At 49.8% G+C, this 10,810-nt stretch overlaps 1 protein-coding gene across 2 annotated transcripts; it reads right to left on the bottom strand.

The window, feature by feature from the left end:
• Positions 1 to 302: 302 nt before the first annotated feature.
• MIA (MIA SH3 domain containing) lies at positions 303 to 2,674 on the bottom strand. 2 transcript variants are annotated; one of them, XM_054461902.1, is made up of 5 exons: positions 2,601 to 2,674; positions 2,143 to 2,275; positions 1,927 to 2,060; positions 733 to 843; positions 303 to 415 (listed from the first exon to the last, which is right to left on the bottom strand). In XM_054461902.1, exons 2-5 carry the CDS (start codon positions 2,267 to 2,269, stop codon positions 392 to 394), a joined length of 396 nt encoding a protein of 131 aa, XP_054317877.1. In that variant the 5' UTR covers positions 2,270 to 2,275; positions 2,601 to 2,674; the 3' UTR covers positions 303 to 391. The 2 variants fall into 2 exon arrangements, with proteins under 2 accessions (XP_054317877.1, XP_054317876.1); XM_054461901.2 differs by having other exon boundaries at positions 2,503 to 2,634.
• Between the last annotated feature and the right edge of the window lie 8,136 nt (positions 2,675 to 10,810).

Raw genomic sequence — 10,810 nt, 5'->3', positions numbered from 1 at the left:
TTGCAGATAATCTTCCAAGAAAACCTTTGCTGTGCGATTTATATCCTCCGCGTAGTCCGATTGGCTCCCTCCCACTGGTCTACAGAGGTCACTACAATCCCCTAGTTGGGCTGCTTAGGTTTTCCTTTGCTTGTGTCCGAAACCTAAGCTTAGGAGCGCTCCTACTGCACAGGGCTTTCATCAGTGAAACTCTGCCTAGCAACCACTGACGTTACCATATGCAGGGGGTTAATTGGTTAGATTCAGCAACCTAGAGAAACATTTTATTTGTACAGTCCCCACCCTACCCCACCCCACCCCAAAGACCACAGAGACAAGCCGTTTGCACTGGGCTGATTGTATTTGCATAAAGCCAAGGAGAGGAAACGGCAGGGCCAGCGGTAGGCTGAGCTCACTGGCAGTAGAAATCCCATTTCTGAAAAAGAGAAAGTAGAAACAGTGGAGAGAAAACCAGCGGTCACACCACAAAGGATCTAGTGGTTTTAGCAAAGGCTGCAGCTGCAGGGCCCAGGTCTGGCCACACAAGTGCTATGCAAATTAGCCTAGAGCCCGTTAATCTTTGCACCTCCCAACTGGACCCATTTTACTGGTGAGAAAATTGAGGCAGGGAAAGAATTTCTCCCAGCGCACACACCTAGGCTGCCAGGGAGCCAAGTGTGGGAGCATTTTTGCCCATCCCCACAACCTCAGGGTCCTCCCCCCAGATTTCTTGCCAGCCCCCATGACACTCACGTCTGTCTTCACATCGACTTTGCCAGGTTTCAGGGTTTGGTCCTCTCGGACAATGCTACTGGGGAAATAGCCCAGGCGAGCGGCCAGATCTCCATAGTAATCTCCCTGAACCTGGGGAAGAGAAGTTGAAAGCTAGGGTCTGGGAAGATGGCAAGCTTGTGCCTGCTGAAGGCCTTTGCATTTTCCCTTCTCCCTGATCTCCACATAACTGGCTCCATCCTTGCCATACGAATCTCAGCTTAAATGTCACCTGTTCAGAGGCCCTTCCTGACCACCCAAATCAGTCTCTGTTAATTCTCACAGCAGCACATATTTGCTCTTATTATTATTATTATTTTGGAGACTGGGTCTCACTGTGTCGCCCAGGTTGGGGTGCAGTAGCATGATCACGGCTCACTGCAGCCTCAACTTCTGGGATCAAGCAATCCTCCCACCTCAGCCTCCCGAGTAGCCGGGACCACAGACACATGCCATGATGCCCAGTTAATTTTTAAATTTTTTTTGTAGAGATAGGGGTCTTGCTATGTGGCCCAGGCTGGTCTCGAACTCCTGGGCTCAAGCTATCCTCCCAACTTGGCCTTACTTGGGATTACAAGTGTGAGCTACCGTGCCTGGCTGCTGCTATTGTTTATGCCTTTTTGTTCATTTCCCTCCATTAGAATAAAAAGGATCGTTTGTTGTTGTATCTTGGTGTCTAGAACAGAACGTGGGACCATAGCAGGTGCCCTAAAATTGGTAAATAAAGTGAAAATAGGCCGGAGAGACGGTGGCTCACACCTGTAATCCCAGCACTCTGGGAGGCCAAGGCAGGCAGATCATGAGGTCAGGAGTTCAAGACCAGCCTGGCCAATATGGTGAAACCCTGTCTCTACTAAAAATACAAAAATTAGCCGGGTGTGGTGGCACATGCCTGTAATCCCAGCTACTTGGGAGGCTGAGGCAGGAGAATCGCTTAAACCCAAGAGGTGGAGGTTACAGTGAGCCAAGATCGCGCCATTGCACTCCAGCCTGGGTGACAGAGCAAGACTCTGTCTCGGAAAAAATTAAAAAATAATAAGCAAATAAAATAAAGTAAGTAACAATATCCCCCCACAATGTCTACTTCAGTTCACCCCCCTCAAATCTTCCCTTCATGGGGATAATGAGTCTACCCCAGCCCTGTACCCTTCCCTCTTTCACTCTCCCAAGACTCACGCTGCCTCCCCAGAAGAGCCGCCCACGGCCCTTCAGCTTGGAGAAGACATACACCACTTGGCCCCGGTGAATGGTCAGGAATCGGCAGTCGGGGGCCACGTAGTCCTGAAGGGCCACAGCCATGGAGATAGGGTCTAGGGAAGGAATAGAAAGGAATGCAGCACCCTCCACACAGGCTAACGCCCAAGCCCCCAGTTCTCCCCTCCCCACTCTTACGGCTGCACTCCTGGTCCGCACACAGCTTCCGGTCAGCCAGCTTGGGCATGGGGCCACCCCTGACACCAGGTCCGGAGAAGGCAGACAGCAAGATGATGACACCAAGGAACACCAGGGACCAGGCCATCGTGGACTGTGAGCAAGAGAGTGAGCAAGGGGGTGCTGGGGTCTCCAATTTCCTCCCCTCCCTCTCTCCTGTAGCACAAGGAAACTTGTGTTCTTGTTCTTGTCCCCGCCCTAAACCAGTCCCAAACTTCGCCCACACCACCTAGAAGTTGCTACACAACCAGAACCATTTCAAGGATAGGGTAAAGGCTGTAAGCCCAAGGAAATTCCCAGATAAGGTCCAAAGCAGCTCACAACTTTCCCAGTGACAGCCCCCTCCTCAACAATCACAGAGGCCTAGACAAGGTGGTTGAGATATTCAATTCCATCTTCTCTTGAGTCGGCTTAGGTACCTGGGCTCCTCCGCTGTCCCCTCTGGCGACAGAAGCGGAGGAGCCTGTAAAGAAAACCACCTTGGAATTTCCTGTGCTGTGGGGCAGGAGAACAAGGCAGCCCTTTGATTACCAGAAACAGCCCAGCCCTCGAATACTGACTGAATATTATTGTATGCTGAACCTTAGGCTAGGCAATGTCCCACCATGATCACTATTCCTCTGCACCAGACGCTTCCCACTGGATGACCTGGGCTAAGCTATTTCTCCTCACAAAGCCTCAGCTTCCTTATATGTAAAATGGGGACAATAAAAAAAGCCAATAGTTATAGAGCATTCACCAAGTACATATTTATGTTATGAACTCAAATGGATACTCTGTATCATGTCAGGAGGAGTGATTATAACCCCTCCCTTTTTTTTCTTTTTTGAAACAAGGTCTCACCTGTTGCCCAGGTGGAGTGCAATGGTGCCATCCCGGCTCGCTGCAGCCTCAACCTCCTAGACTCAGGCAATCCTCCCACCTCAGCCTCCTGAGTAACTGGGACTACAGGCACAAGCCACCTATGCCCGATTAATCCATTTTTTTTTAATAATTATTTTGAGGTAGAGTCTTGCTCTGTTGCCCAGGGTGGAGTGCAGTGGCATGATCCTGGTTCACTGTAGCCCCTATTTCCTGGGCTCAAGCATTCCTCCCACCTCAGCCTACCGAGTAGCTGGGACCACAGACATGTAACATTATGCCCAGTTAATTTTTTGTATTTTTTGGTAGAGCCAGGGTTTCATCATGTTGCCCAGCCTCGTCTCAAACTCCTGGGCTCAAGCAATCTGCCCACCATGGCCTTCCAAAGTGCTGGGATTACAGGCATGAGCCACCAAGCCCAGCCTAATTTAATTTTTTGAGACAGGATCTTGCTGTTGCTCAGGCTGAAGTACAGTGATGTGATCATAGCTCACTGCATCCTCAAACTCCTGGGCTCAAGAAATCCTCCCCCCTCAGCCTCCCGAGTAGAATAGTAGGCGAGTCACCATTCTTGGATGATTTCTTTTATTTTTATTTTTCTAGAGCCAATGTCTTACTATGCTGCCTGGGCTGGTCTTGAACTCATGTCCCCAAGCGATCCTCCCGCCTCGGCCTCCCAAAGCACTGGGATTACAGGCATGAGCCACCAATGCCTGGCCTATAACCCCTTGTTACATGGAAATGGAAGTGTGGAGTTAAGGAACTTGTCTAAGGCTTACAGAGCCAGGAAGTAGAGAAGTGGAGAGGCTAAGACTTGTATCCAGGCCCACAGCCATTGCTATGCTATCTTTTTTTTTCTTTTTCTTTTTTTTCTTTGAGATGGAATCTCATATTGCAGTGGTACAATCTCGGCTCACTGCAACCTCCACCTCCCGGGTTCAAGCAATTCTCCTGCCTCAGCCTCCCTAGTAGCTGGGATTACAGGCATGCACCACCATGCCTGGCTATTTTTGTATTTTTAGTAGAGACAGGGTTTGTCCATGTTGGCCAGGCTGGTCTCGAACTCCCGACCTCAGGTGATCCACCCGCCTCGACGTCCCAAAGTGCTGGGATTACAGGCGTGAGTCACCGCGCCTGGACTGAAAGATTTTTTTTTTTTTTACAGACAGGGTCTCACTCTGTCGCTCAGACTAGCGTGCAGTGCCACAATCACAGCTCACTCAGCCTTGAACGACTGGGCTCAAGCTATCCTCCCACCACAGCCTCCTAAGTAGCTGTGACTATAAGTGTGAGCCACTGCACCTGGCTTTGAAATGCAATTGCTTTTTTTTTTTTTTTGAGACATTGTTTCGTTCTTGTCGCCAAGGCTGGAGTGCAATGGCACGATCTTAGCTCACTGCAACCTCCCCCTCCCGGGTTCAAGTGATTCTCCTGCCTCAGCCTCCCAAGTAGCTGGGATTACAGGCATGCGCCACCATGCCCAGCTAATTTTGTATTTTTAGTAGAGATGGGGTTTCACCATGTTGATCAGGCTGGTGTCAAACTCCTGACCTCAAGTGACCCACCCGCCTTGGCCTCCAAAAGTGTGGGGATTTACAGGTGTGAGCCACCGCACCCGGCCCCACTTTAAAACACTTTAAAAAATTATTTCTTCATTCAGGCCAGACATGGTGGCTCACTCTTGTAATCCCAGCACTTTGGGAGGCTGAGGCAGGCGGATCACTTGAGGTCAGGAGTTTTGAGACCAGCCTGGCCAACATGGTGAAAATACAGAAATTAGACAGGCATGGTGGCACACACCTGTAGTCCCAGCTACTTGGGACGCCAAACCAGAATCACTTGAAACTGGGAGGTGGAGGCTGCAGTGAGCCAAGATCAGGCCACTGCACTCCAGCCTGAACGAGAGAGTGAGACCCTGTCTCAAAAAAAAAAAAAAAAAAAAAAAAAAATCCGCCAGATGCAGTGGCTCACGCCTGTAATCCCAGCACTTTGGGAGGCCAAGGCAGTCACATCACAAGGTCAGGAGTTCAAGACCAGCCTGGCCAATATGGTGAAACCCTGTCTCTACTAAAAAATACAAAAATGAGCCAGGCATGGCGGCGCACACCTGTAGTCCCAGCTACTCAGGAGGCTGAGGCAGGAGAATCGCTTGAACCTGGGAGGTGGAGGTTGCAATGAGCCAAGATCGTGCCACTGCACTCCAGCCTGGGTGACAGGTGAGACTCTGTCTCAAAAAAAAAAAATCATTTCTTCATTCATTAAAGATTTCATGAGTACATAAAATATGCTAGGCCTTGATCCAGACCCTGGAGATTCATCAAGGAATGAAAATTAAAGGGGAGATAATCAATGAACGAAGTTCAGATATATGATAGTGTGTGAAGTATTAAGGATACTCAGAAAGAACACTCAAGAATCAGCTGTGGGAACCGTGCCCCCTGCCCCATATTACTGATGAAGCCACAAAGGAATAGAAGTGACTTCAATTCCCAAAGCACAATGCATGTATCTCCTGCTGCATAATTAGTCTAAGACCAACATTGCCCCAGTGCAGTGGCTCATGCCTGTAATCCCAGCACTTTGGGAGGCTGAGACAGGAGGATTGCTAGAGCCTAAGAATTTGAGACCAGCCTAAGTAACACAGGGAGACCCTTGTACCTAGAAAAAGAAAAAAAAAAAAGAAAAACTAGCTGGGCATGGTGGTACAAACCTGTAGTCCCAGCCACTCAGGAGGTTGAGGTGGGAGGACGACTTGAACCCAGGAGGTAGAGCCTGAAGTGAGCCATGATCGTGCCACTGCGCTCTAGAGCAAGAACCTGTTTAGAAAAAGAAAGACCAAAATTATCACCTTTTCTGTGAGTCGAATGTCTCAGGCTCACGGTCTGCTATAAGGCTGCAATCAGCCTGTCAGCCAGGGGTGCAGTTTCATCTGAAGGCTGAACTGTGGGAGGACTGCTTCCAAACTCATTCAGGCAGCTGTTGGGGAGATTCAGTTGCTTGTGGGAACTGGACTGAGGGCCTCTGTCTTCAGTTTTCTTGACACGTGGACCTCTACAGACAACTTGAGAGTTGAAGCTGGCTGGGCTTCTGGGCCGGGTGAGGACTTGGAGAACTTTTCTGTCTAGCTAAAGGATTGTAAATGCGCCAATCAGTGCTCTTTGTCTAGCTAAAGGTTTGTAAACACACCAATCAGTGCGCTGTGTCTAGCTAATCAGGTAGGGAACTTGGAGAACTTTTCTGTCTAGCTAAAGGATTGTAAATGCACCAATCAGCGCTCTGTGTCTAGCTAAAGGATTGTAAGCGCACCAATCAGCACTCTGTGTCTAGGTAAATGTTTGTAAACGCACCAATCAGCTCTCTGTAAAATGGGCCAATCAGCAGGATGTGGGTGGGACCAAATAAGGAAATAAAAGCAGGCCACCTGCGCCAGCAGCTGCAACCGACTCAGGGCCTCTTCCATGCCGTGGAAGCCTAGATCTTTTGCTCTTCGCAATAAATTTTGCTGTTGCGCACTCTATAGGACCGCATTACCTTTATGAGCTGTAACACTCACCGCGAAGGTCTGCGGCTTCACTCCTGAACTCAGCATAGACTACGAACCCACCAGAAGGAAGAAACTCCAGATACATCTGAACATCTGAAGGAGCAAACTCCAGGCACACCATCTTTAAGAACTGCGACACTCACTGCAAGGGTCCGCGGCTTCATTCTTGAAGTCAGCGAGGCCAGGAACCCTCCGGAAGGAACCAATTCCAGACACAAGCTCACAACGTGGCAGCTGGATTTCCCAACAGCAAGACAGAGGCCAGTCTTTGTACCCACCCTTTGTACTCTCCCTCCACATTGCAGCCACAGGAGCAGGGCCACTGAGAAGCACAATTTTTTTTTTTTAATTTTTTAAAATTTTGAGACAGAATCTCACTCTGTCGCCCAGGCTGGAGTGCAGTGGCGTGATCTCGGCTTACTGCAACCTCCGCCTCCCGGGTTCAAGCAATTCTGCTTCAGCCTCCAAGTAGCTGAGACTACAGGCATGTGCCACCATGCCTGGCTAATTTTTGTATATTTACTAGCGACGGGTTTCACCATATTGGCCACGCTGGTGTCGATCTCCTGACCTCAAGTGATCTGCCCACCTCAGCCTCCCAAAGTGCTGGGATTACAGAGGTGAGCCACCGTGCCCGGCCTCTTTTTTTTCATCTCTCACCTCCAAAGTGTGCTTCAGAGATCCACAGGCTAAGCGTCCTTCTCCAGAGGGTCCATGTTGCTCCCAGGGACCCTCACCTCTAGACTGGCAAGTCCAAGCTTTTTTTAGAAGAGGATGGACACACACAGGCTTGGGGCCAGGGAAGAGTTTGTCAGGGATGAAGACTAGGTCTGTGCCATGTCTACAAACCCAACACCAAGCACCATGAGCTCAGCTCAAATGCACCTTCTCAGAAGGGTTTTCTGGACCACTCATTACTGTTCCCAACCCCACCACCCCCGTCACATCAGGATTTTTTTTTTTTTTTTTTTGGATGGAGTCTTGCTCTGTCACCCAGGCTGGAGTGTGCAGTGCCACTGCACCTCCATCTCACTGCAACCTCCGTCTCTCTGGTTCAAGTGATTCTCCTGCTTCAGCCTCCCAAGTAGCTGGGATTACAAGCACGCACCACCACGCCTAATTTTGTTGTTGTTATTGTTGTATTTTTAGTAGAGACAGTGTTTTAGCATGTTGGCCAGGATGGTCTCGTACTCTTGATCTCAAGTGTTCCACCCACCTCAGCTTCCCAAAGTGCTGGGATTACAGGCGTGAGCCACTGTGCCCGGCCCAGCCTAGGTTGTTTTTTGTTTAGAGATGGGGTCTCACTCTGTCACCCAGGCTGGAGTGCAGTGGCACCATCATAGCTCCCTGCAGCCTTGAACTGGGCTCCAGTGAACCCCCTGGTTCAGGTTCCCAACTAGCATGCCACCACTCATGGCTAATTTTTAATTTTTTTTTTTTTTTTTGTAGAGATGAGGTCTCGCTTTGTTGCCCAGGTTGGTCTCCTTGCCTTAAGCGACCCTCCCACCTCGGGCTCTCAGTGCGCTGGCCCCACCACATCAGTTTTGTTTTCATCACAACACAATATTGGAAATTGTCTATTTTATTAATCACTGCATACCTTATCCCTACAAAAGTATGTAGCACACAATAGGTACCCAGCGAATATTTGCTGAACTTACTGAGTGCTTGCTAAGTGCCTGAAAGGGACAGAGTGTGTGCTGGGGGATGGGTAATGAGTACAAACATCATCATGGTATTAATATAGAGGGACTACTCTTTACACAGGAAGTAAACAAAACTCAGACTGGGGACATCAACTGCACATGGGCTAACAGCTAGGAAGTCCCCAGAAAGCAGAAACCAGGACCAGCTGACCACAGAACCCACATACTTAATAGCCAGTAGGCCTGTGGTTGCCAGTGTGGTGGGGGAGACGTTTCCCCTTGCCTGTCAGCAATGAACGTCATTTACTGCAGACGGCAATTCCTCTCTTGTTCCCATCTTTCCCATCACAAGTGGAGGAGGTCTGCATGGGGTGCCCTGTATCTTCACTGCTTCTAATACTGACATTCCTCGTGAACAGGGAGAGCAGGGCATGAGCAGGATTGGGCTTAGAGCCTTGGCAGGAAAATAAAAATTTAGTATGTTTAGCCAGGCACGGTGGCTCACGCCTGTAATCCCAGCACTTTGGGAGGCCGAGGTGGGTGAATCATTTGAGGTCAGGAGTTTGAGACCAGCCTGGCCAACTTGGTGAAACCCCGTCTCTAATAAAAATGCAAAAATTAACCGGGCATGGTGGCGGGTGCCTGTAGTCCCAGCTACTCAGGAGGCTGAGGCAGGAGAATCGCTTGAACCCAGGAGGCGGAGGTTGCAATGAGCCGAGATCACGCCATTGCACTCCAGCCTGGGTGACAAAGTGAGGCTCTGTCTCAAAAAAGAAAAAAGAAGCCCGGGCGCAGTGGCTCACACCTGTAATCCCAGCACTTTTGGAGGCCAAGGCAGGCGGATCACCAGGTCAGGAGTTCGAGACAAGCCTGGCCAATATGGTGAAACCCTGTCTCTACTAAAAATACAAAAATTAGCCAGGTGTGGTGGCATGCACTTGTAATCCCAGCTACCCAGGAGGCTGAGGCAGAATCGCTTGAATCCGGGACGCGGAGATTGCAGTGAGCAGAAATCACGCCACTACACTCCAGCCTGGGCGACAAGCAAAACCCCACCTCAAAAAAAAAAAAAAAAAAAAAATTAGCCAGGCATGGGGGCGGGTGCCTGGAGTCCCGGCTACTCAGGAGGCTGAGGCAGGAGAATTGCGTGAACCCGGGAGGCGGAGGTTGCAGTGAGCTGAGATCGTGCCACTGCACTCCAGCCTGGGCAACAGAGCAAGACTCCATCTCAAAAAACAAGCAAAAATTTAATATGTTTTACTGTATTTATTTATTTTGAGACAGAGTCTCGCTGTCACCAGGCCGGTTGATTGCAGTGGTGCAGTCTTGGCTCACTGCAACCTCAGCCCCCCAAGTAGCTGGGATTACAGGCACGCACCTCCACACCCAACTAATTTTTGTATTTTTAGTAGAGACAGGGTTTCGCCATGTTGGCCAGGATGGTCTCGATCTCCTGACCTCGTCATCTGCCCACCTTGGCTCCCAGAGTGCTGGGATTACAGGCGTGAGCCACTGCACCTAGCCTACTGTATTTTAGTGGTAGATCTACTTTTTGCCAAAAGATTGCCTTTTTCCATGTATCTGGTGTGAGAAAGGGTCTTAATATGCGCATGCACATACACACACACACACACACACACTTTTTTTTTTTTTTTGAGATGGAGTCTCACTCTTTGTCGCCCAGGCTGGAGTGCAGTGGTGCGATCTCGGCTCACTGCAACCTCTGCGTCCCAAGTTCAAGCAATTCTTGTGCCTCAGCCTCTCGAGTAGCTGGGACAAGTGTGTACCACCATGCCCAGATAATTTTTTTTTTGAGACAGATTCTTGCTGTTGCCCAGGCCAGAGTGCAATGGCGTGATCTTGGCTCACTGCAATCTCCACCTCCCGGGTTCAAGCGATTCTCCCTCCTCAGCCTCACGAGTAGCTGGGGTTGGCACCCGCCACCCATGCCTGGTTGATTTTTGTATTTTTGTAGAAACGGGGTTTCACCATGTTGGCCAGGCTGGTCTTGAACTCCTGACCTCAGGTGAACCGCCCACCTCGGCCTCCCAAAGTGCTGGGATTACAGGAATGAACCACCACGCCTGGCCAATTTTTTGTATTTTTAATAGGGATCGGGTTTCACCATGTTGCCCATGCTGGTCTTGAACTCCTGAGCTGAGACAATCTGTCCACCTTGGCCTCCCAAAGTGCTAGGATTGTAAGTTTGAGTCACAGCATCGGGCCATGTGCATATTATTTTTGGTCAGTTTAAAATTCCCCAGGACAGGGGTGTGACAAACTGCTAAAGATGGTCCCCCCAACCAATCTCCCTTCCTTTTATTTTTTGAGACGGAGTCTCACTGTCACCCAGGCTGGAGTGCAATGGCACGATCTTGACTCACTGCAACCTCCGCCTCCTGGGTTCAAATGATTCTTCTGCCTCAGCCTCCTAAGTAGCTGAGATTACAGGCGCACGCCACCACGCCTGGCTAATTTTGTACTTTTAGTAGAGACAGGGTTTCTCCATGTTGGTCAGGCTTGTCTTGAACTCCTGACCGCTGGTGATCCGCCCGCCTCAGCCTCCAAAAGTGCTGGA

This window comes from Pongo pygmaeus, chromosome 20 (assembly GCF_028885625.2).
Source record: "Pongo pygmaeus isolate AG05252 chromosome 20, NHGRI_mPonPyg2-v2.0_pri, whole genome shotgun sequence".
Classification (NCBI taxonomy): Eukaryota; Metazoa; Chordata; class Mammalia; order Primates; family Hominidae; genus Pongo; species Pongo pygmaeus.
This window is presented reverse-complemented; position numbering and strand designations above follow the sequence as displayed.